General features: G+C 38.0%; 3 protein-coding genes and 1 pseudogene across 4 annotated transcripts; 1 reads left to right on the top strand and 3 right to left on the bottom strand.

The window, feature by feature from the left end:
* Nucleotides 1-1,570: 1,570 nt before the first annotated feature.
* Nucleotides 1,571-26,092, bottom strand: LOC124834703 (uncharacterized). Of its 2 annotated transcripts, XM_088110920.1 has the most exons (13): nt 25,805-26,090; nt 25,091-25,510; nt 24,044-24,290; nt 23,810-23,922; nt 16,392-16,471; nt 15,989-16,130; nt 15,825-15,905; nt 5,562-5,666; nt 5,172-5,354; nt 4,997-5,089; nt 2,339-2,478; nt 2,188-2,254; nt 1,571-2,059 (listed from the first exon to the last, which is right to left on the bottom strand). In XM_088110920.1, the coding sequence occupies exons 2-13, from the start codon at nt 25,481-25,483 to the stop codon at nt 1,940-1,942; spliced, it is 1,764 nt and encodes a 587-aa protein (XP_087967046.1). In that variant the 5' UTR covers nt 25,484-25,510; nt 25,805-26,090; the 3' UTR covers nt 1,571-1,939. The 2 variants fall into 2 exon arrangements, with proteins under 2 accessions (XP_087967046.1, XP_087967044.1); XM_088110918.1 differs by having other exon boundaries at nt 2,188-2,478; nt 25,805-26,092.
* LOC148202836 (secreted RxLR effector protein 161 pseudogene) lies at nt 5,675-7,537 on the bottom strand (annotated as a pseudogene).
* LOC148202835 (uncharacterized) lies at nt 9,287-10,658 on the bottom strand. Its single transcript, XM_088108237.1, has 2 exons — nt 9,680-10,658; nt 9,287-9,443 (listed from the first exon to the last, which is right to left on the bottom strand). The coding sequence occupies exons 1-2, from the start codon at nt 10,656-10,658 to the stop codon at nt 9,406-9,408; spliced, it is 1,017 nt and encodes a 338-aa protein (XP_087964363.1). The 3' UTR covers nt 9,287-9,405.
* LOC148202834 (uncharacterized) lies at nt 17,392-20,894 on the top strand. The gene is made up of 2 exons (XM_088110921.1): nt 17,392-19,721; nt 19,958-20,894. Exons 1-2 carry the CDS (start codon nt 18,818-18,820, stop codon nt 19,993-19,995), a joined length of 942 nt encoding a protein of 313 aa, XP_087967047.1. The 5' UTR covers nt 17,392-18,817; the 3' UTR covers nt 19,996-20,894.
* Nucleotides 26,093-26,114: the final 22 nt, after the last annotated feature.

The raw sequence follows: 26,114 nt of genomic DNA, 5'->3' as shown, positions 1-26,114 counted from the left end.
TAAATCTACATAACATATCAATCATATGAGTCTAAGGATTTTTAATTTTACATGAGAATTTACTTTGATTAAAGTTAGAAACTTTCATCATTGAATGGGTTTTGCTACCAATTGAGGATGTACTTTGATTAATGTTAAAATCTTTAACAAGAATTAATCAAGAATGTACTTTGGTTAATTAACTTTCACTTGATATAAGAGGTAACAAAATAGACATGATTAGGCATAGTAATATTTAATTGAGAATGTACTTTAGTTAAATTAACTATCACTAATCTACAAAGTTCTTGCTTTTAATCGAGAATACACTTTGGTTGATAATAAGAACACCGACAAATTAATTGAGAATTTACAATGATTGTTTGAAAATCTAAGAAATTAATTAATTGAATAATAATCTTAAATAACTAATGATAAATTCTATTTTGAAAAGGTAATAAACTCAACCTATTTTTTTACCATTTTTTTTATCTTTTAAATCATTTTTTATAATTTTATTTTTTTCTATCTTTTGTTATTTTACTTATCTTTATCTTTTTTATTATTTTTATTTTACTAACCTTTTATATAGATTTAATAAGAACTAATTTATGCAATAACTTTGTTTCATATCACCTAATTCATCTAACTTGCTTATGTAAACTCGTTTAGTCCCAATCATACTCTTCTGTTCAAGTTGGTGAACTAGAGTCTAGATGTTTCCAGTGAAATAGTTGGGCTCTTTCTGCATAACTACGATGTAGTCATTGTCTGAAAAGTTTTACCTGTATTCCTTGGTTTGATTTGAGACATATAAGCATATCAGAGGTTATTTTTCAATGATCTTATCCTTCCATCTAGAGCACATCATAAAGTTTAGAGCATTGTCTGAAGTTTGTGTTTCATCTCGATCTTTAATTTGTAAATATGTCAAATCAAAATTTATTATCAATATGCAAGCCTTCATTAAACTTAACATTTATAATCTTCTCCACCATCAAAATTTCGATACTGTATTTTCTCTGTATGAAAACAAATTACACCTTTATAACCTTTTCATTAGAATTAAACAATAAAAAGCTATCAAAATATTTACATATTAATATAATTTGAAAAATAAACTTTAATTTTCGTCTATTTAAACAAATAATTTTACATTTACATACCCTTTTTATCCATGATACAAGAAATTTCTAATCTAACCATTAAAAATTTATGGTCTAATTAAAATACAATCACCAGTTTAAGTATTTACATGACTTAATACATAAATTGAAGCACTAGTTAATAAACTTTCTTGGTCTTTATGCTATTAGTTAGACAGTCTGAATAAGTTAATTTCTTTTCACATGTAAAAAATAGCCATATTTTCGAATTTGATAACGTTGCATTTATATTTTTAGTCCTAGTCTGTTAAAAAAATAGTATGAATTCTAAATAACCCCAACATTTGGTAGGAATCGAGTAAAAATAACTGCAGACATAAAGGGTTATGATCCAAAAAGGAACTATTTTGGGTTAGCCAATAGGGCATAAAATTGTGTTACAGAGCATTTTCATCCGTTGTATGATTTTAGAAAACACGGTGAGGTTAGGGACAATGAGCCATTTTTGCTCTTTGCAAAAATAGATAATTAACTAACAGAAAATACAGTTTTACAAGCTAAGATTTGATCACACTTAACTTAACCTATATAGAGTCCTATTTTAGCAGTCACAGGACCAGCAATTTAATCTCTGACGACAAAAACAAAAACAAAAGGAACCTAGTAATGATACAATCAGCATAAAATTATACAAGGGAACAAAACCATATCAATCGTTGTTGACTAGGATGTAGCTCACAAAACCACTTAACTATCGCTGAGAAGAACCCAAGTAGAACACAAGAATGCCGATAGGTGGAAACATTAACATCTCCACAAAAGGCTTCCATCTAATGCGTGGTAAAGAATGCAGCCTAGCTAGACATCATGACATGATCAATAGCCTGAAGTGCTTGATTGGAAAAAAATCTTACATCAACATCGGGATCCTCACTGAGCTCAACCAGACTAGGTCGGATAGACTTTTCCACAACCTAAATGAAAATTATGTTCACAGAATAAAGCAAAAAACAAAAAAGAACGAACACAGATATAGAAACAGAAAGCACAGTAAGGTTTATAATTATACTACAATAGAAGTATGAGATGCTTAGCTGCTTACAGATTGATCCACTATGGGGAAGAGTGATTCCAAGACCTTTGCCACATTGAACTTAATGTTGGGTACTCTATAGGGGATAAAACAGGGAGCAGTTAAAAAGATAGTAGTAACATTACCCAACACCATAACCACGCTTAAAAAGCTAGAATACCTGTCTTTAGATGCAGTAATAACAACAGGCAATAATTTTGAACAAGTGATTTCAGGTCCCATTACAGGAGCAAGCAGAGAGATGGATTGAAGTACGGTCATTCGGTACAAATAATGCGGATTACTAATCATATCCAGAACCTGTTTCACACATGCCAAAACCCATTACTTGTACGATACACTTGGTAGATCTACTAAAAACGTAAAGTGTATACTATATTAAAAGTGAATATCATAATATGCATTGTAGACCATAGGAAAGGGAGAGGAGAAACTCAACAACTTGATATGGAGTTACTCTGGAACTGTAAAAAAAGGACTTAACAGAGAACAGAAAAAAGCTTGGACTGAAATAAACCACAAATCCAATTGTTCAACTTAAAAACACTTGAAACAAATAGGATGGATAGAAAAACAGTGTTCTTGCAATGTTGTGTTTCTTATTTATGTAAGTATATATAAGATACAAAATGAGGCAAGACACTTGCCTAAAATCCTAACAATAAAGTGGGGTACATACAAAAGGAAATATTAATAAAATAACATTACATTTCAACACTCTCCTCAGATTAGAGCATATAGATCATATTCACAAAGCTTCGAACATACAAACTGAATCCTATGTCCTCTTACAGATTTAGTCAGAATGTCTGCAAGTTGTTCACTAGAACAGACAAATACAGTAACAATCTTTGGACAACAACTTCTCCCTAACAAAATGACAACCAATCCCTGAATGTTAGTTCTCTCATAAAATACCAGATTGGAGGCAATATGAAGAGTTTTTTGGTTTTCACAATATAACTTTATCAGCTTATTTTCAAAAATTTCAACTCTCGAAGGAATTGCTTAATCCACACAAGTTCACATATAACAAGGACCATAGATCTATACTCAACTTCTATGAGCACCAACACTCTTATTCTTACTTTTCCAAGATATGAGGCTCCCTCTAAGGAATATATATTATCATGTGGTAGATCTCTTGTCAATGGGACAACCAACCCAATCTACATCGCAATACCTTTAAGATTTGATGTTTCCCATGTTCTCATACAACAATCCGGAATGCCCTTATCAGAACATCAGAATTCAAATTTAGTGAAGGGGGCCAACTCCTTGAGAAGCCACTTTGGATCCATTGGCAATAGTAACAAGATGAGGAATTTTGGGGTAAGAAATCTAGGAAAATGAAGTACAAGAGGTATCGAGAAATTCATGTAGTTGACACACTTGTCATTGAAGAGGACTGACCTTGATTGATTGATTTCTCAGACTCATATACCACAATTTCTTGGTACTCTTCATAAAGATTTTAGATTTGATTTCACATATTTAGACACATGAGAAGCTTTGAGTTTCATCAAATAGACATCTGATATAATTGGCAAAAACGTCCTGTGCATTCTTCCAAAAAGTGAAACATGTTTTGAGGGATTGGAGCATCTTTAAAACGTCGGGCTCAACTAACTACCTTAAAACAGCACATAGTTAGAAGCCGATCTTTTGCCATTGAGATCTGATTGCATCAGGAATAGAGCTGAGTTCAGTTTTTAAGTGGTCATGGTATCCTTGACCAAGGAACCATAATTCCAACGAAGCAAACCAAGATGAATAATACTTCCAATTGAGCCTTGAACTTGTAATGGTCAGAGTAGCCAAAAAGAAAGGAGTAGAGCCTATTGAAACCACCTCAGAAAAGTGACGAAACTTAAGAACAAATAACAGAAACCCTAAAACTGAGCACGTGCCCCAACATGGGTGGTGGGTTGGAATAGAAAAAATGAAGTCAGAAATGGGGATAGGAGAGTTCAGCGAGTCAAAAAGAAGTGTTCCTACGCCAGCAAGACAAGGCATGGAAGAAACACACCACAAACAAGAAGCACATAGATCGGCATGTGAATGATTGGCTGGTTGTGTGACCACCACGATTAGGTTGCACTCCTTGAGGCACATTTAAACCCTAGCTTTGTTTATCAAAAAATAGTCTCAGACAGCAGCACTGCATTGGCAAACCATGATGATGGAGACAATGAAGAAAATAAAGTGAGATAGTAGCCCCACTCTATACCAACTTGAACAAATAGGATGGATAGAAATACAGTGTCTATGTTCTTGCACATATATAGGATACAAAAGAAGGTAACACAATTGCCTAAAACACAAACCCTAAAGTTGGGTACATACAAAACGAAAATATTAATAAAATAACATTGCATATTTCAATACAAAACCTATCTAAAGAAATTATTCTGTTAACCCATAGTCATATATCCTTGGTTCAGTTTAGAAGCACCAAATTGTATACTGACCCAACCCAATCCTATTTGTTTAGTTTGGAGAAAAATTGATTTTGATAACATTGGTTTTGAACCATTAAATGTGACCTAGATGTGTGCCCAAATAGCCAGTGTTATCTTGGTAGTGGGCCATAAAACTATTCCTTGTTCATTCGCAATTCATGGTATGGTTGCGCATAACTTTCTAAAATTTCATCACATTATAAAAAAAATAAAATGTACCCATCAAAGTATGAAGCAATAAAAGGATAGGAATGTCAAGTTGAGGAAACAAGAACATCGCCCCCCACCCAATACACATACATTCATATGGCATAGTGTATTGTCCTAAAATAAGAATTTAAAGCCAAGATACGAACCTGTGGAATTATGTTTTGCATAGCCCACTCAGGACCAAATTCTTCAGCTAGGCGCTTCAAGTTGTTAGCTGCTGCCTCACGGATTGAATGAACCTACCATATACAATAAGGAGGTTAATGACAATAGTAATAGAAAATCAGAGTATGCACAAACTATCAAATGGAGTCCACAAACCTTGTCCTGCAACCACTGCATGCAAAGAGCACCAAGCTTATCATCAAAAAAACCAACACCCAATTGACTCGCCAATAAGGGTATATATTCTATTATTGCAAGTCGAACCCTCCAATGCCTATCCTCAGCAAGCTCAACAATGGCTGGTAACAAAGATTGAGATAATAAATCAATTCCAATCACCTGCAACAAAGATTTGATCAACATATCATTGCAAATTTAGATTTCGTTATGACTTTAATTTTGCATGTATATTATATAGAAGGTGGTATAAGAAGATTATATGCTCCGGTATAGAATTAGCAGCATTATTCAAAAAATAAAAAGGAAATAAGGTTGCCAAAAGTTATAAAGCAATTTGCAAATAGAAATCACAGATACATTACAAACCTGATTCACTTGATCAAGCTTGCTTATGATATTTAGGCGCACATCAGGAAATTCGTCCTTCAAAAGGGAAAGGAAAATAGGAAGAAGTTGCTCAATTGTTGCATCCTGCAATTAAGGAAAAAAAAAACAGATAGTCAGGGATAGTTTCTTCAAAGTTTTGGGAGAAGGGTTAAACAACATTGTAACAGCCCTAGTAGTAGAATTAAAAGTATTAAGTCATAACACAGTATAACTAATATAACTCTCCAAAAAAATATTAGAAGTTGGATACCGTTAAAAAGTGGACTTTAAGCCTAACACAACTTTACAAAACCAGCTTGTATGATGAGGTATATAATCACATGTATACTTTAAATTGATTTTATCTCTAGTCGAGGTGGAACTTCTAACACAATCCCCTCATGCTAAGGTATATACATCTCGTGCATAGGACTAGACATTAATAGGTAGTCGGATAGCGACCCAATAGTGGGTGGAATGATATATCCAACAAACACAAATCTCGCTAGGATAGGCTTTAATCCATGGCTCTGATACCATGTTAAAAAGTAAACTTTAAGTTGAACTCAACCTAACAAAACTGACTTGTAAAGTGAGGTATGCACTCACATATACTCTAAATTAGCTTTATCTCTAGTCGATGCGAGATTTCCAACAAATACCACAAAATAACCAGCCAAGTACAAAACATACAATAGATAGTTCATAAAATAAATATTATAAATATTGAGCAATGGTATGCCAAACACAATTCAAACATGAAACAGAAAACATTAGATAGGTTTTAACTCTCACAAGTTACACTTGAGATCTAAAAGAGAGAAAAAAATGTTTCTCAAAGACTTATTTCATTTCTACTCTTAAGCTTACATTTATAGAACTAGAGAGAGTGCTCTCTAGTTGTAACCCACTTAATACAACTCACACACAACTCATACACACTCATACACACTCACACACAGCTCATACACACTCACCCATAAACCAATATTCTAACACTCCCCCTCAAGCTGGAGCATACAAATTGTATGTGCCAAGCTTGGAACAAATAAACTCAATCCGAGGTCCCCTTAATGACTTAGTCAACATATCTGCAAGTTGGTCATTTGATCCAACAAACTCAGTACATATTTCTTTTGACAATAATTTTTCCCGAACAAAATGACAGTCAATTTCTATATGTTTGGTTCTCTCGTGAAACACTGGATTTGATGCAATGTGAAGAGCAGTTTGGTTATCACAATACATCTTCATACTCTGGATGTCACAGAAGTTAAGTTCTTGAAGGAACTGCTTCACCCATATAAGTTCACATGTTAATGAAGCCATTGCCCTATATTCAGCTTCAGCTGTTGATCGAGCCACTACATTTTGTTTCTTACTTTTCCATGAGATAATGTTTCCTCCAAGGAAAACACAATATCCAGTAGTAGATCGTCTATCAATAGGAGAACCTGCCCAATCAGCATCACAATATCCTGATACCTGAAGGCTTCCTTTTTCTTCGTATAACAGCCCTTGCCCAGGAGCCTTTTTTAGATACCTTAGAATGCGAATGATAGCATTCCAATGGCCAACACATGGAGCTTGCATGAACTGACTAACCACTCCAACTGCAAAAGATAGATCCGGCCTTGTAATAGTAAGATAGATTAGTTTTCCAACTAGCCTCCTATATCTCTCTGGGTCGGAGAATAACTCACCTTCTTCTGTTGTTAATTTTTGATTTGGATCCATAGGGCTATCAACCGGTCTACAATCAATCATGCCTGTTTCTTGCAAAATATCCAGAGCATACTTCCTTTGGGAGATTACAACTCCATCTTTTGACTGAGCTACTTCAATGCCTAGGAAGTATTTGAGGCTCCCAAGATCCTTGGTTTGGAAATGTCTACACAAATACTCCTTCAATTGAGATATTCCAGCAGTATCATTTCCTGTAATAACTATATCATCAACATATACTATCAAGTAAACACATTTCCCTGGAGACGAATGATAATAAAAGACTGAATGATCTGCTTCACTGCGTTTTAGCCCAAATTTTTGAACAATGGAGCTAAACTTTCCAAACCATGCACGTGGTGATTGCTTGAGCCCATATAGAGATCGGTTCAATTTACAAACCATACCAGACTCCCCCTGAGCAACAAACCCAGGAGGTTGCTCCATATAAACTTCTTCCTCAAGATCACCATGGAGAAAGGCATTTTTGATATCCAATTGATGAAGTTGCCAATGACGAATGGCTGCCATTGCAAAGAACAATCGAATGGTAGTCATCTTTGCCACGGGAGAAAAGGTATCACAATAATCAAGACCATAAACCTGAGTGTACCCTTTTGCAACCAGTCGAGCTTTGAGTCTATCAATGTCACCATTAGGACCGACTTTAATTGCATATACCCATCGACAACCAACAGCCTTTTTGCCTGGGGGAAGTGGCACAAGCTCCCAAGTATGACTGTGGTCAAGAGCCTGCATTTCTTCAATCATTGCTTGTCGCCATCCAGGATGATCAAGTGCTTCTTTCACACTTTTAGGAATAACCACAGAAGATACTGAGTATAAAAGTGAATAAAAAGAGGGCGACACTCTGTGATAACTAAGAAAATTATAAATGGGATGAGGGTTTCGAGTGGAACGAGTACCTTTTCTGAGAGCAATGGGCCAACCAGAATCATCTTCACCAGGAGGCGTGACAGGAGATGGTGACAGAGAAGAATCTGAAGAAGGAGATCCACCATTTTCTGGAAGAGGATTATCCATCGGGGTATTGTGTCCAAGGATATCAGTATGTGGAGAGGAAGGTTCGGGAGGACCTTGGGTATGACTTGGATTGACAGAGGTATTGGAGATATTAGACTCAACCACTGGAAGAGGGAGTACTTGGTGGAGGATGTGAACATCTTGAACAGATGGAGAGAAGAAAGGTGTCTGTTCAAAGAAGGTAACATTAGCAGACATGTAGTACTTTTTGGTTTCAGGAGAGTAACATCGATACCCTTTTTGAAGTCGAGAATAGCCCAAAAAGACACATTTGATCGCACGAGCCGAGAGCTTGTCGAGCCCCGGAGACATGTCGTGAACAAAACAAACACAACCAAAGACTCGAGGAGAGGTGTGAAAGAGAGGGTCATTGGGAAAGAGAATGGAGAAAGGAACTTTATTATTGAGAGAGGAGGAGGGCATCCTATTAATAAGAAAACATGCAGTTAAGATGGCATCCCCCCAGTGATGAACAGGAATATGAGCACCAAGCAAAAGGGTACGAGCCGTTTCAACCAAGTGTCTATTTTTTCTTTCGGCTATACCATTTTGTTGGGGTGTATGAGGACAAGTGGACTGATGTAAAATACCATGGGAGCTAAGAAGTGAAGAAAAAGTTGATGAGAAATACTCTTTAGCGTTATCACTTCTTAAGACTTTAATTACTTGACCAAATTGGTTCTTGATTTCATTCAAAAAGGATGTGAAAATGGGTAACAATTCAGAGCGATCTTTCATCAGATAAACCCAAGTACATCTAGAATACTCATCAATAAATGTAACAAAATACCGAAAACCAAAAGAAGAGACGCGACTAGGTCCCCAGACATCAGAATGAATAATAGAAAAACTAGAAGTACACATTGATTGAGATCTTTTAGGGAAGACAGATCTAACATGTTTTCCTAGTTGACAGGACTCACATTCTAAGGTCTGAAGACCACTAAGTTCAGGACACATCTTTTTTAATTTTGACAAGTTAGGATGGCCAAACCGATCATGTAACACTTTAGGGGGAAGAGCAGCAACACAAGATACCCGTGGACGAAATCCAAAATGGTATAAACCTCCAGCTTCATATCCTTCTCCAATCTGTCTCCCCGAGCCACGCTCCTGTATAACAAAAGATTTTGAATCAAACGTTATTGAACAATTTAGTATTTTGGTTAACTGACTTAGGGAAATTAAATTGAATGGACAGTTAGGTACAAAAAGAACGGATTTCAGAGTTAGAGAAGGAGACAGGGAAACTTGACCGACTCCCTTTGAACAAGTTTTAGAGCCATTTGCAAGGGTAATGAAATGAGGTTTTTCTTGAAGGGAAAGATTTGAGAACAATGAGGTATTACCAGAAATGTGATCAGAAGCACCCGAGTCAATTACCCATGAATTTGGACCTGCCATGGATTGAGAAATGCAAGCTGTGGACGTACTTGAGGACTGAGATGATTGTGCCAAGCTGTTAGACTTTAAGCGCAGATACTCTTGATACTCTTCCTCAGTAAACTTGGAGTTGGAAGTGGAAGTTTCAGCCTGAGATATATTGGCAGTTTTTGAAGGAAAGCCATGCAAGGAGTAGCAGTTTTCTCGGATGTGACCCATCCTCTTACAGTAAGAGCACTGTTGATTTCCCCGACTTCCACGTCCTCCTCCTCTAGTTCCACGTCCTCCTCTTCCTCGCGTGGCAACCATGAGAGATGGTGCTATTGTTTCATGAGCTTCCTGAGACTGAGGCACAGGAACACGAAGAAGACGTGTGGTTAAGGCTTCCATAGAAGGGACTTCATGACTTGTCAGAAGTTGATCTCTGATGTGATTCAAATCTGGATGCAAAGCACGGAGGATCATCACCATATAATACTTGTCAAGCTTCTTTTTGATATCTTCCGAAGATTCCACTTCCAAGAACATTCTCAATTCTTCCACAGCTGTTTGGGCTTCAGTCATGAAGGAGACCATATCATGGTCTGTCATTTTGAGACAGGCGAGCTTGTTTGCGGTATCATAGAGACGTTGAATATCATTAGCATAAATGCTTTGAGCTTTCTTCCAAAAAGTGTGACATGTCTTGAAGGCTCTAAGAGATATCAAAAGTCGGGGTTCCACAGATTGCCACAAGAGGGCACACAATTGAAAATCAGCTTGTTTCCATTGTTCAGCTATGTCAGAAGGTACTTGACTCCCATCCTGCTCAAGGTGGTCATAACGTCCTTGACCAAGGAACCACATTTCTACAGCAGCAGACCAAGACATATAATTCTTTCCATTTAGCTTTTCGGAAGTGATTGAGGGACTTCCAGAGAAAGAAAGAACACTTCCAGATGCCATTCTTTGATAAAAACAGGAGAGGAAATCAGAAAATCCGTGAAGGACCAGAAAACCCTAGAGGGTTTCTTAAGGTTTTCTTAAAAGGGAGCTTCTGGACCCACCAAAGTAAGATTTTGAGGGTCAAAATGGACAGAGGAGCTGAGGGCGACGGCTATGGAGGTGGCGCGGAAACTTTCTGGTGAGCAGAGGGCGGCGCGTGGACAGCACGCGCCTATTCGCAGCGCGCAAAGAGGTGGCGCGTGACGGAGCGTGGAGGAGAATCAGGCGAACCCACCGGCGTGGTTGGCTGTCGCGTGAAGAGGCGAACCAGATCCAGTGGTCGCCGGACGGAACAGTGGCGGCGGACGGCGGCGGACGGCGGCGGTCGGCGGCGGTCGGCGGATGGCGCGGATAGCGGCAGACGGTAGCGGACAGATACCAGGATGGCGGCCAAGTTGAAAAACTTGAAATTGCAGTTGACAGCTGCAAATAGTGGCGAGACAGCCGCAGACAACGACGAACGGCACCGGACAGGTGCGACCAGCAGTGACCGTGCTGGTGAACAACACACGGAAACCAGAGCAGGATGAACCCGCTCTGATACCAACTTGAGATCTAAAAGAGAGAAAAAAATGTTTCTCAAAGACTTATTTCATTTCTACTCTTAAGCTTACATTTATAGAACTAGAGAGAGTGCTCTCTAGTTGTAACCCACTTAATACAACTCACACACAACTCATACACACTCATACACACTCACACACAGCTCATACACACTCACCCATAAACCAATATTCTAACAGTTACCTTACACATTTGGCAATGTTGTTGGCCACTATGCGTATAGAGTGCACTAAACTCTGTTGTTGATTCCCATGAAGTAGCATATTCATGTTATGCTAGATTTCAAGCCCATGGTAGGGAGTACATATGTTGTTTTGTCTTGAGTATATCGAAAGTTAATACGTAATAAGAACATAAGAATTTCTTTTTCCACTCCCACTTTTTCCTCGAAACATTATAATTTTGTGAAAGATTAAATCATACATAGACATTCTTAAAATTTAAAAAGAAAGAAGACTCTTGGTCGTAGTATTCTTGTAACATCTTGAAACCGGTTAAAAAATGAACTTTAAGCCAAACTTAACCTCACAAAACCAACTTATAAAGTGAAGTTTGCATCCACTTATACACGTTAAATTGGGCTTATCTCTAGTTGTTGGAAATTTTCAAACACACCCTCCTCACGTCGAAGTATATACAATAGACTCAACAAACATCAAATTTCATTAGGATATGGCTCTAACCCATAATTCTGATATCATGTTAAGAAGTAGACTTTAAGCCTAACTCAAACTTATAAAGTTGGTTTTGTTAGCTTGAGTTAACCTTAAAGTTTACTTCATTACATGATATTAGAGTTATGGGTTATGTTGAAATGTAATATGTTTTTAGATATAGGCTCTGTAGGAGCCTATTGTTTACTATTTATTGTTGATTACTGTTTTTCATTATTGTATAAGTATGTGTTTAGTGTGAAGATAATAATATGAAAAAGAGAGTCTCTTTCTCTTAATTCTCCAAAATGGTATCAGAGCCAAGCATCGGGGCTCTCTTCTGTAGACGCCATCAACCACCAGCCGCCGCCGTCGCCGCCGTTTTCGCCGTCGTCGCCGTTGCCGCCGGTACCCCATTTTCTCAGGAAAATTTAGGGGTTTTGTGCGCCTCCGTGAGCGCGACCCAACCCTGGTGGTCGCCGTCCCTGCATCGCCCCGCAGCCCGCCAGATCTCGCGCGCGTACTGTTCACGCGCCGCCCTACGCTGGTCGGAATTTCACCGCGCATCTAGGGTTCCGCTCGCCTCACTCTCCTGAGCCTATATCTGACCTTACTTCCCTGTTTCAGTGGGTGTAATTGATACCTAGGGTTTTCTCTCTCCCAATATTTAATGAAAGAGAGATCTGAACTTTTGTCCATATTCAAGTCCTTTTTTATTGAAATTAAGAACCAATTTGGGAAGACAATTAAAATTCTTCGAAGTGATAATGCTAAGGAATACTTCTCTCTAGCATTTTCTTCATTCTTATCTTCCCAAGGAATTTTACACCAGTCAACCTGTCCTCACACTCCACAACAAAATGGCATGGCAGAAAGAAAGAATAGACATCTCATTGAAACTGCACGTTCCTTAATGTTGAATACTAATGTTCCTGTACATCATTGGGGCAATGCAGTCCTCACTGCCTGTTTTCTTATCAATAGGATGCCTTCTTCCTCTCTTAATAATAAAATTCCTCACTCTGTCATTTTTCCCAACGACACTTTATACCATGTTTCCCCACGTGTATTTGGGTGTATGTGTTTTGTTCATAATGTTTCTCCAGGTCTTGATAAGCTCTCAGCAAAAGCTATCAAGTGTGTTTTCTTAGGATACTCTCGTCTTCAGAAAGGGTATAGATGTTATTCTCCCTCCACAAAGAGATATTATATGTCAGCTGATGTCACATTCTTTGAGGATACACCTTTTTCTTCTTCCTCCATGGAGGATCGTTCCTCTGTTCAGCAAATGTTTCCTTTACCAACATGTGATCCTCTAATTATTCCTGATTCTGTACCTCAAAATCAAAATCCAAATAACATTGTTCCTCCACCTCTTATCACATATCAATGTCGAACCCAATCTCGAACTCCTAACACTGACGATCCTCGAGACTCAGATCCTTCTGCATCAGATCCTCAAACCATGGATCCTTCATCATCTTCACCTTCTACTGATTCAGATGATAACTGGCCCATTGCCCTCCGTAAAGGTATTCGTTCTACTCGCAATCCATATCCTATTTATAATTTTGTGAGTTATCATAACTTGTCTCCTACATATTTCTCCTTTGTTTCCTCATTATCATCGACTAAGGTTCCTAATAATATTCATGAGGCACTTGTTCATTCTGGATGGCGACAAGCCATGGTTGATGAGATGAAGGCACTTGAACACAATGGCACTTGGGATCTTGTCCCTCTTTCTCCTGATAAGAAGCCTGTTGGTTGTAGATGGATTTATACTGTTAAAGTTGGTCCTACTAGTAAAATTGATCGCCTTAAAGCTCGACTGGTAGCTAAGGGCTATACTCAAGTTTATGGCCAAGACTATTGTGATACTTTTTCTCCTGTGGCTAAAACCAGTACCGTTCGTATTTTTCTTGCTATGGCTGCCATTCGTCATTGGCCTCTTTATCAGTTAGACATTAAAAATGCCTTCCTTCATGGTGATCTGGAAGAGGAGATATACATGGAGCAACCTCCTGGATTTGTTGCTCAGGGGGAGTCTGGATTAGTTTGTAAGTTGCGTCGTTCCCTTTATGGCTTAAAGCAATCACCTCGAGCTTGGTTTGGTAAATTTAGTCAGGTGGTGCAAAAATTTGGACTGAAACGTTGTGAGGCGGATCATTCAGTGTTTTATGGTCACTATTCTCCTGACAAATGTGTTTATCTCATGGTGTATGTTGATGATATTGTTATTACAGGGAATGACATCACTAGAATTAATCAGTTAAAGAATCATTTGTTCAATCACTTTCAAACTAAAGATCTGGGTCGTCTAAAATATTTTCTTGGTATTGAAGTGGCACAGTCAAAAGAAGGTGTCATTATTTCACAAAGGAAATATGCTCTTGACATTTTAGAGGAAACAGGTCTGACAAATTGCAAGCCCATTGACAATCCCATGGACCCAAATCAAAAGTTAATGACAGATCAGGGTGAACCTTTCTCAGACCCAGAGAGATATAGAAGACTAGTTGGAAAACTCATTTATCTTACCATAACAACAAGACCTGATCTTTCTTATCCAGTTGGAGTTGTGAGTCAATTTATGCAAAATCCACATGTTGATCATTGGAATGCAGTACTTCGCATTCTCAGATACATAAAAGGAAGTTCAGGACAGGGACTATTGTATGAGAACAAGGGAAACACTCGGATCGAAGGATATTGTGATGCAGATTGGGCTGGTAGTCCAATTGATCGAAGATCTACTACAGGATATTGTGTTTTACTTGGTGGGAACCTTGTATCTTGGAAAAGTAAGAAACAAAACGTTGTTGCTCGATCTAGTGCTGAAGCTGAATACCGATCTATGGCTCTGACTACATGTGAACTTGTGTGGATTAAACAACTTCTTCAAGAATTGAAGTTTTGTGAAAATGAGCAAATGAAATTGTACTGTGACAATCAAGCAGCTCTACACATTTCCTCCAATCCTGTGTTTCATGAGAGGACGAAACACATAGAAATTGACTGTCATTTTATCAGAGAGAAGTTGTTGTCAAAGGAACTGGTTACTGAATTTGTCAATTCTAATGAACAACTCGGAGACATGTTGACCAAATCTCTAAGGGGGCCTAGAATTCAATTCATATGTTCCAAGCTTGGGGCATATGACTTATATGCTCCAGCTTGAGGGGGAGTGTTGAAATGTAATATGTTTTTAGATATAGGCTCTGTAGGAGCCTATTGTTTACTGTTTATTGTTGATTACTGTTTTTCATTATTGTATAAGTATGTGTTTAGTGTGAAGATAATAATATGAAAAAGAGAGTTTCTTTCTCTTAATTCTCCAAAAGGTTAGAACCATATCCTAATTACATTTGATGTTTGTTGAGTCAATTGTATATACCTCGACATGAGGAGGTGTGTTTGAAGTTTCAAATCAACTAGAGATAAAACCAATTTAGAATATATAAATGGATGCATATCTCATCTTATAAGCTGATTTTGTAAGATTGAGTTAGACTTAAAGTACATTTCTTAACAAAACCAATGCCTCCTAAAGGATGATTCTAGTTAACTATTGCACATGTAAATAAAGTCCAAAACATTTATATCACCAAACTAACTTGCAAAAGATAAAATTACATATTTAGAAAAGGGATATTTCAGTACATAGTTGTTTTAGGCCCATACATCACAATCGGGTAATTCACACTAAATGATGTCTACCCTTCATCTTAAACAAAAGGAAAGGGAAACATAAAAAAGTAGACTTCAGTATCTTGCCGCTAGGTACCAAAAGAAAAACCTATTAACTTGAAGGACAAGCAACCATATATTTAAGCATGAACGATATGGATAGGATTTTTTGCAAAGCTAAGAACAAAATAAATGTAAAAATGACGTTTGATAACCATACCTTTCCTAACACCGGAGCCATTCCCATTATCACTGAAGCCAAAGCAGAGCGAACATGCTGTGAAGAATCCGATGCCAGTTCCTGCAAAAGTTGTTGCAGTGTAATTTATCCTATAAATATAAATTTTATAATAATGAATTTCAAGACCAAAACAAAAGGCACACCTTCACACAAGGAAGAATATGCTGAATTGAGAGATCCGGATTTAAAATCCTGCAAAACTTGGTCACTTTCCCTGCAGCTGCAATCCGTACTTCAGCTTCATTGTCTCGAAGCAACCGCACATAAGCAGGGACCAATTCCGTTCTATACAAAATAATAGTAATAAGAAATAAACTTGAGAAACATAAATAGAAAACAATAGGACATTGAATATCGACATTAGTAAATATGAGGAAACCAGTATAGGAATCACAAGTTTTGACATTTAAGGTTTTAAAGCATTAGCATGACTGCTACAGCCCTACAACTAATTAAAAACAGATCACTATACAATATATTGACACAATATATAAACAAATTATATGATAGATATGCAGCATGTTTACTACTCGGATGAAACAATACCTGGTAGGTTCAGGGCCTATAGCTTCACAAAGCTCATACAATTGATTTGCAACCATGTATCGCACACGCCACGACTTATCCTGTTTAGGATCAAATCAGATCAAAGGTGCATTAATGAAATAAAAATGGAGGCTCTGTTTGGTGAAAACTGATCCACGCCTTGATCAGAAAACAGAAACATCACCAAGAACGCATAGATAGAACCCTTTAAAACTGATTGTTCCCCAATTAATCTATTCAACATATGTTTACAAAGCAAACAATCTTCCTTTCACAGCATTTCCAGTTAACAAAACTACAATCCCACCTCAAGGGATAAGACTATATATAAAAAGTTTACAAAATTCTGTCCCATAACAGCTAACTACAATTATTCTTAAATTTCTTTCTACGGTATATATTGTAAACCCTATCCTTGTTCCCGTCTATAATTATCCACTAGAGCTGGAACAACCTTGTCCTCAAGGTTGAACTTTGGAAACCGATCACGTATTGTGGAAACATCTTTCCATGAAGACGCTTCCGGTCCTCCCTCTTGCCATTGCACCAACACTTGTATTGGTTCATCTTGATGTTTTACAATCCTGCTACCCAAAAAGTGACGGAGAAAATAAACCGAAGTTTGCCCTTGAAGTTCATCGGGCAATTCTTTCTCAGCCTAATGAGTCCCAAAAGCTAATTTTAATTGAGAAACATGGAAAACTAGATGTATGCAAGAGGTATAAGGAAGTTGCAGTCAATAAACCATTGTTCCCACGTGTTTGAGGACAAGGTAAGGGTCGTAATAGTGCACTGACAGCTTTGGGTACCCTGTAGGCATAGATGCTTATAGGTGAGCATGCATTTTCAAATATACCCAATCTGATCTATGTTAGTTTCTGTTAGATATATTATTATTTTAGATAGATATATTATCTTTAGTTAGTTTGTTATTATTTCTTATTTGTATTTTAGGTTTAGCCTATATTTCTTCTATTATAAATAGACCCTATGTGTATATTCAACACAAGAGAGATTAATCTCATACATAGTTACTACTATATTCAACATGGTAATAGAGCTAAGTTCTTTTGAGAGAAAAAAATTTGTCGCCTCTGCCACTACACTTGCCGCTGTTAGTGTTGTTGTTATCTATTGTTGCCACCGATAGATTTCCAATTTTGACCAATAACAACACGGTTTTGATCGTCTCAACCGACCACCCTAAGAATTTCCTAACACCGTTCGCTACCTCTATCCACCAACATTCCCCGTGGGAGGAGTCTATTTCCAGGTGCTTTGATGAATAAAGGACACCATTCTTTAGAAGAGCCACATCTCCACTTTCATTGTTTATCATCGACGAGTCATCATTTTCGTCGTTCGCCAATGAGGGGGAGTCTTTTTATGTGGTCCAATATAGTCCCTACAATCTATTGCTTCCAGCCACTGTAGGCCACCATTTGTTACTGATGGCAATCTAGTCCCTGTAATTTGTCACTGTCGCCATTGTAGGTCCCCATCAATTACTAATGGCAATCTAGTCCCTGCAGTTTGTCGTTGTGCAACTGTTGGTCGTCATCCACTACTGATGGTAATCTTCTTTGTCAAAGTCATTGTTAGAATTATTGTTAGAATGATTAGTGTGAGTTGTGTGTGTGTGCTGTCAGTATGAGCTGTGTGTGTGAGTTGTGTTCCAACCAAAGTGAGTTGGAAAGGAAATGGGTAGTTACTTTATTTCCCTTATAAATGTAATGCTAATGTAAGAGGAGAAGTAAGCCTTCTCATTCAATAAGATGTCTTTATGATTTCTGTGTTCATTCAATATGGTATCAGAGCGGGTCGATCCCGCTCTGGTTTTTTCTTTTCTCAGTTAAGCTATCAGATATAGCTCCACCATTGTCCCTCATCATCTACCATAATCATATAGCAACCTCTTTTTTCTCAAACTTTATTCACTGTTTGGCACACCCATCACCACATATCGCCACCTTTCTCTGCCGTCCGCCGTCGTCCGCAGCCGTCCGCCGTCGATCAACCCAGTTTCGTCCGGCGACCAGCAGATCTGGAGCGCCTCTCCAAGCGACAAATAACCCCGCCGGAATCAGTCCAAGCATCCTCTCCACGCGCCTCCACGCGCCACCTTTCTCCAGCTGAGCTTGGGCGCGTACTGTTCACGCGCCGCCGTTCCGACGTCGGAATCACTTCGTGCTACTTCCAGTAGACTCGCCGGACCTTCCTCTCTCTGTTATGTCCCTCCATAGCAGCCATTACAGCCTTTTCTGAGTTGGGTATACAAAAGGCTTCATTTTCTCTTTCTCACTGCAGTTTGTCGCTGCTGCCTTCCTTTGTTTTTCTTAGAGTTCAGATTCATAGACACCGTGCAATGGCAACTGGCAGCATTATCTCATTATCAGGAAGTCCCAATATCACTTCTGAAAAACTGAATGGGAAAAATTATTTATCTTGGTCCGCTGCTGTTGAAATGTGGTTTCTTGGCCACGGATGTTATGATCATCTTGAGCAAGATGGAACACGTACCAGCTGAAAAAGCAGATCAATGGAAACAAGCAGATTTCCAACTGTGTGCTTTGTTGTGGCAATCCGTAGAACCACAAATCTTCATATCCCTTAGAGCTTTCAAGACATGTCACTCTTTTTGGAAGAAAGCTCAAAGCATTTATGCCAATGACATTCAACGTCTGTATGACACGGCGAATAAACTTGCATCCCTTAAAATGGAGAATCATGATATGGTATCCTTTATGGCTGAAGCCCAATCCGCTACTGAAGAATTGCGGATGTTTTTAGAAGCAGGATCTTCTGAAGATATCAAAACAAAGTTAGACAAGTATTATATGGTAATGATTCTACGAGCTCTGCATCCCGACCTTGCTCATATCCGAGATCAACTTCTAACCAGTCATGAAGTTCCCTCCATGGAATCCTTGACCACACGTCTTCTTCGGGTTCCGATGCCACACCCTCAAGAAACTTTTGGGGCAGTAGAGCAATTTGCCATGATTATCGCCCGCGGAAGAGGACGCGGTACTAGAGGAGGAGGACGTGGAGGACGTGGAGGTCGAGGGCGAGGTCCGTGCACATATTGCAAAAGGATGGGTCATACCCAAGAGAATTGCTACTTATTGCATGGTTTTCCTCCAAAAACCGCTAATATCTCTCAGTCTAACCCTTCAGATTCAAAATTTACTGAAGATGAATATCAGGAGTACCTACGGTTAAAATCCAATAGCATGGCACAAACATCTTCAAGTACAGCGTGCATTTCTCAATCTCCCAAAGATCAAACTTCATGGGTAATTGATTCGGGTGCTTCTGATCATATCTCCGGTAATACCTCTTTGTTCTCAACCCTTTCTTTTCAAGAAAAATCTCATTTAATAACCCTTGCAAATGGTTCAAAAGTCTCATCAAAGGGCATTGGTCATGTCTCCCTGTCTCCATCCTTAAATCTCCAATCTGTTCTATTAGTTCCTAACTGTCCTTTCAATTTGATTTCCTTGAGTCAGTTAACCAAATCATTAAATTGTTCAATAACCTTTGATAACAACTCCTTTGTTATACAGGAGCGTGGGACAGGGAAACGGATTGGAGAAGGATATGAAGCAGGAGGATTATACCATTTTGGATCTCATCCCCATGTGTCATGTGTTGCAGCTCCTACTCCTAAACTGTTACACGATCGGTTTGGTCATCCTCATTTGTTAAAATTAAAAAAAATGTTCCCTGAACTTGGTAATGTCAATAGTTTAGAATGTGAGTCATGTCAACTCGGAAAACACGTTAGGTCTTCCTTTCCTAAAAAGTCACAAACAACGTGTGATTCTAGTTTTTCCATCATCCATTCTGATATTTGGGGACCTAGTCGTGTCTCGTCCTTTGGTTTTCGGTATTTTGTTACTTTCATTGATGAATATTCAAGATGTACTTGGGTTTATCTTATGAAAGATCGTTCTGAATTGTTATCCATCTTTACCTCCTTTTTAAATGAAATCAAAAATCAATTTGGCCAAGTTATCAAAATTCTAAGAAGTGACAATGCCAAAGAATACTTCTCTTACAATTTCTCTGCACTTTTAAACTCTCATGGTATCCTACATCAGTCTACTTGTCCTCATACACCACAACAAAATGGTATAGCAGAAAGAAAAAACCGACACTTGATTGAAACTGCCCGTACTCTTTTGCTTAGTGCCCATATTCCCACTCATCACTGGGGCGATGCCATTTTAACTGCATGTTATCTTATTAATAGGATGCCCTCTTCTTCTCTTAATCATAAAACTCCTTTTTCCATTCTTTTTCCAAACCAACCTCTCTTTCACACCTCTCCTCGAATCTTTGGTTGCGTATGTTTTGTTCATGACATGTCTCCTGGACTAGATAAACTTTCTGCTCGTGCAATCAAATGTGTCTTCTTGGGATATTCACGGCTTCAAAAAGGTTATAGGTGTTACTCTCCTGAAACTAAAAAGTACTTTATGTCTGCAAATGTTACCTTTTTTGAACAAACTCCCTACTTCACTTCATCTGAACAAGAGATTGAGGGTATCCAACAGGTCCTTCCTCTTCCCATGATTGCGTCAAATATTCCTCCTGTGTCTACAACTCAGCGTCCCAGTTCCCCTGAACCATCATCTCCCAATGTTACACAGGTAGAACATCCAGAAAATGGTGAATCCTCTCCTTCAGATTCTTCCTCACCGTCACTTACTCCCACGACTCCCGAAGATGATTCAGGTTGGCCCATTGCTCTTCGGAAAGGTACTCGTTCCACTCGCAACCCACACCCAATCTATAACTTTCTTAGTTATCACAGATTATCTCCTTCCTATTGTGCACTTATATCTTCAGTGTCTTCAGTTGATATACCTAAAAATATGGAAGAAGCACTTGCTCATCCTGGTTGGCGAGAGGCAATGATTGAAGAAATCCAAGCTCTCGAACAAAATAAAACTTGGGAGTTGGTACCTCTTCCACAGGATAAAAAGGCAGTTGGTTGTCGATGGGTGTATACAGTTAAAGTTGATTCAAACGGCAACATTGATCGTCTCAAAGCTCGTTTAGTTGCCAAAGGATACACTCAAGTTTATGGCATAGATTATTGTGAGACTTTCTCTCCTGTGGCCAAGATGACTACTATTCGTCTATTCTTTGCAATGGCAGCTATTCGTCACTGGCCACTTCATCAACTCGATATAAAAAATGCCTTCCTTCATGGTGATCTTGAGGACGAAGTTTATATGGAGCAACCTCCAGGGTTTGTTGCTCAGGGGGAGTGTGGAATGGTATGCAAATTGCATCGCTCTCTATATGGTCTCAAGCAATCACCACGTGCTTGGTTTGGAAAATTCAGCTCTATTGTTCAACAATTTGGCTTGAAACGAAGTGAAGCAGATCATTCAGTTTTTTATTGTACTACATCTCTTGGGAAATGTGTTTATCTAATAGTATATGTTGATGATATAGTCATCACAGGAAATGATGTTGTTGGAATATCTCAACTAAAGAAACACTTATGCAAACATTTCCAAACCAAAGATCTTGGAAGCCTCAAATACTTCTTGGGCATTGAAGTAGCTCGGTCAAAAGATGGAATTGTAGTCTCTCAGAGGAAATATGCTCTTGATATATTACAAGAGACAGGAATGATTGATTGTAGACCAATAGACAGTCCTATGGACCCAAATCAAAAATTAGCTTCAAGCGAAGGTGATTTGTTCTCCGATCCAGAAAGATACAGAAGACTTGTTGGAAAACTGATTTATCTCACTATTACAAGACCGGATCTATCTTTTGCAGTTGGAGTGGTCAGTCAATTCATGCAGGCTCCATGTCTTGGCCATTGGAATGCTATCATTCGTATTCTAAGATACCTAAAAAAGGCTCCTGGACAAGGGTTGTTATATGAAGATAAAGGAAGCATTCAAGTCTCTGGATACTGTGATGCAGATTGGGCAGGCTCGCCTATTGATAGACGGTCTACTACTGGATATTGTGTTCTCCTTGGGGGAAATATCATTTCATGGAAGAGTAAGAAACAAAATGTAGTAGCCCGATCAACAGCTGAAGCTGAATATAGGGCTATGGCATCACTAACAAGTGAACTTATATGGGTGAAGCAATTTCTTCAAGAACTCAACTTCTGTAACATTCAAACCATGAAGATGTATTGCGATAATCAAGCTGCTCTCCACATTGCATCAAACCCAGTGTTTCACGAGAGGACCAAACATATAGAAATTGACTGCCATTTTGTTCGGGAAAAATTGTTGTCCAAAGAAATTTGTACTGAGTTTGTTGGGTCAAATGATCAACTTGCAGATATGTTAACTAAGTCCTTAAGAGGACCTAGAATTGAATTCATTAGTTCCAAGCTTGGTACATACAATTTGTATGCTCCAGCTTGAGGGGGAGTGTTAGAATTATTGTTAGAATGATTAGTGTGAGTTGTGTGTGTGCTGTCAGTATGAGCTGTGTGTGTGAGTTGTGTTCCAACCAAAGTGAGTTGGAAAGGAAATGGGTAGTTACTTTATTTCCCTTATAAATGTAATGCTAATGTAAGAGGAGAAGTAAGCCTTCTCATTCAATAATATGTCTTTATGATTTCTGTGTTCATTCAATAGTCATCATAGTTAATGTTTCGCAATAGTCCACCGCTTTCCAATAATATTCTCCACAACTATTCTTAGTTGTTTGTCGACCTCTTTTGGCACTCTTTATCAATTAGATGTCAATAATGCATTCCTCAATGGCTATTTGCAATTTGGAGAGGTCACTCAAATGACACTTACGTGTGACAATGAAAATGGTCTTCATATTTCATGAAAGGGCCAAACATATTGAGATTGATTGTCATTTTAATAGAGATACTATAAATTGGCCTTCTCTCTAGTCGATGTGGGATTTCTAACACACCCCCTACGCCGAGATATACACATCTCAAGCGTCAGACTAGACATTAATGGGTGGTCCGATAGTGGCCCGATAATGGGTACAACAACATGCCCAACAAACAACAAATATCGCTAGGATAGGCTCTAACATAGCTCTGATACCATGTTAAGAAGTGGACTTTAAGCATAACGCAACCCCACAAAATTGACTTGTAAGATGAGGTTTGCATCCACTTATATATTATAAATTAGTTTTATCCTAGTCGATGTGAGACTTCCAACACTTATTGCCTACACATTCTTTCAAATATCATATATATTAGGAGAATATCCTATTCATTGTTCTTTTCATCCTAGTTATAAAAATCTTTCTTATTTGTATCCTCGGTCGCAAAAAATCCAAAGAAAATTTGTAGCATAAATCATAGAAACTTAACATCACTAGGTTAAGCACATAGTTTCGAGTATAATAGAAAAAAAAAAATACTTCATTACTTGTATAGTTCACTCTTAAAAATGCACCTGTGAGAAGTTGACAATAACCGGTAGTATATGTGTGACACAATCTTGTGGCTCCAGCAGCTTCCCAAGTGCAGCACAACCCTCCACCGCCAACAATCTAACAGAATCTTGATCTGAACCATGTTTTAGAGTTAAATTAAATATTTAAAAGGTCCACTCGCACTGAAGAAAATTTATTATTGAATCTACAAAACAAATCAATCCATATAGAATGAAAAATGTGTATTCAACTACCATCCTTAGTGAGATCCTCAAAAATTGACATAGTGTCAGCCTTCAAATGAGTGTATTCAACAGTTGCAGCAAACTTTCCAAGATTTGATGCAGCAGATCTTCTAACCATAGGCATGTCATCTTGACACAACAGATTGTATATTGATCTTAACTCTGTCTTTGACATTTCCGGTGCAATAGGGTAAGCAATGTGAAATAGCCCACATGAAGACACTCGAGCAGTGAACCATTCACCTGCTGCCAACCTCTGAAACAAGATTAAAAAAATGACAGGACATTGAACAGTAACTATACAATACATCATTACTCATGAATATGCTTTAAGAAACATACAACCAATTAATGCCAGTAGAGTGTTAGATATTGACGCAAATGCAGCAGATCAATATAAGTAAGATATGGTGCAAGTCATTGAAAACTAATAGAATTTTGGTAGAGAAATCAAAATCAACCCTATTTATACTGGTACTAGACTCCAACTCCTAATCAAATCAAATAAGGAAACTAATCAAGATACATATACACAATATCACAAAATAATTAAGAGATTATCTATCATACTGAAATATATTCTATGATACAATATCAATATAATGAGATACTTTCTAGATATTCTAACACAAGTTCGGCTTCGGTGCAACAGTTAGAGTTGCAGCCATTTAACTGCCTGGTTAAAACTTCAAGTTGTGGAATCAGCCTCACCAAGTTCACATTAAGGGGCAGCCTACAGTAGACTCGTAATAACTCTAACCTTCCCAAAACCCCAACATGGCAAGGGTTTGTAGCAACCTTCTTATTATTCTAACAAATAGTTTAACACGGGTACATTAATCAACAGCCTTTTTGGTTTCACAAGTTTACTTAACAGGAAACAGTTAAAATCCAAGAAAACTAAATGAATGTCATAATCAGAATAATAGGCACTGGAACAATGCAAAAACAAGGAAAATCTTTACTTACGAAACTATAAAGTACAATCAATCAATACATAGTTCAACAAATGGTAATGACAAAGGCATTCATATCTATGGAACAGTATAATCTGACCTTCACCAAAGGAATGAAATATTCAACCAAATCACTTTCCCTCATCTGTGATCCAATCCTACAAAGTGATTCGACAGCTTTATCTCTCACACAAGTTTCCTCAACAGTGCAAAGCGTCTCCAAAGGTGGGAGCAACACATGAGCATGTTCCACTCCGCCGACAAAAGGAACAAACACCCCCAACTCTTCAGCCATTGCAAGAAGTACCTCATCATCATCATCATTATTCTCACCCAAAAAGGGTATCAACTCCCTACGCGTTCGCTCCTCCCCAAGAGCCCGGGCAATCGTAGATAACTTCCGTATCGAGTTCAATCGCAGCTGAATGTCATCATTTTTCAGTTCGTCTATAAGCACTGCTATGGGATATAGCGGCTCATCAGCAATGGACATTTTCTTTTCCTCTCAAAATTTCTAGCCCTACAGTTAAAATCAAATTGTTAAAAAATACTACTAAATTGTCAAGCTAGCATAATTTAAAGTATACATTATTCAACAACAAAAAAGTGAAGGAAAAGTAATGGAATTTCTGAACTAATTATTACGGAATTAACAAAATTATATAAAAAAAAAAATCATTACCCTCAGCTCAGTTCATCCAAAATATTTCTCGAAATAAAAATAAATAAATAGAAATGCTAAAAATGGCATGTCAAAATTTGTCAACAAAACCCTAGAGACAAAATCCAGAGACAGAAGAACAAAACACCATACCGTGTCGCGCAGTAATGTCGATATTTTTCAAAGTTTCGGTTCACTGAAACGGAAGTGAGAAGTAATCGATTGTTATACTCTGTGGAATCGTAGAACAGAGTCAAATAGCGGTTCGTTTTATCTTGGAAATGCCACTTATGGCCAATGGCAAGTAAGCGTTGAGAAAAAAAATATATATATGAAGCTCTGAAAACCCTAAAGCTTCCGAGGAGGACAAGGGCCAAAGGAGTTTCTCAGAACCCGAGACCTTTGAATTCTTGTGTTTTTTGAATCATCTTTCCCTTCTGTTTTTCAATTACGAAATTATAAG

This window comes from Vigna umbellata, chromosome 3 (assembly GCF_029865625.1).
Source record: "Vigna umbellata cultivar VRB3 chromosome 3, Vumbellata_1.0, whole genome shotgun sequence".
Taxonomy (NCBI): domain Eukaryota; kingdom Viridiplantae; phylum Streptophyta; class Magnoliopsida; order Fabales; family Fabaceae; genus Vigna; species Vigna umbellata.
The sequence above is the reverse complement of the archived record's forward strand: the minus strand, read 5'-3'. Positions and strand labels throughout refer to the sequence as shown.

What these genes read in the sequence shown, in the direction of transcription:
- LOC148202835 (XM_088108237.1), bottom strand. Translation starts at nt 10,658, where the DNA reads ATGGCATCTGGAAGTGTTCTTTCTTTCTCTGGAAGTCCCTCAATCACT. An exon ending in TGCTTCTGATCACATTTCTG is followed by an intron (nt 9,444 to 9,679) that starts GTAATACCTCAT and finishes TTTGTTATACAG; the next exon opens with GAGCGTGGCTCGGGGAGACA.
- LOC148202834 (XM_088110921.1), top strand. Translation starts at nt 18,818, where the DNA reads ATGGGAAAAATTATTTATCTTGGTCCGCTGCTGTTGAAATGTGGTTTC. An exon ending in TGCTTCTGATCATATCTCCG is followed by an intron (nt 19,722 to 19,957) that starts GTAATACCTCTT and finishes TTTGTTATACAG; the next exon opens with GAGCGTGGGACAGGGAAACG.
- LOC124834703 (XM_088110918.1), bottom strand. Translation starts at nt 25,483, where the DNA reads ATGTCCATTGCTGATGAGCCGCTATATCCCATAGCAGTGCTTATAGAC. An exon ending in ATATTCTTCCTTGTGTGAAG is followed by an intron (nt 15,906 to 15,988) that starts GTGTGCCTTTTG and finishes CAACTTTTGCAG; the next exon opens with GAACTGGCATCGGATTCTTC. An exon ending in TGCAGTGGTTGCAGGACAAG is followed by an intron (nt 5,090 to 5,171) that starts GTTTGTGGACTC and finishes TGTATATGGTAG; the next exon opens with GTTCATTCAATCCGTGAGGC.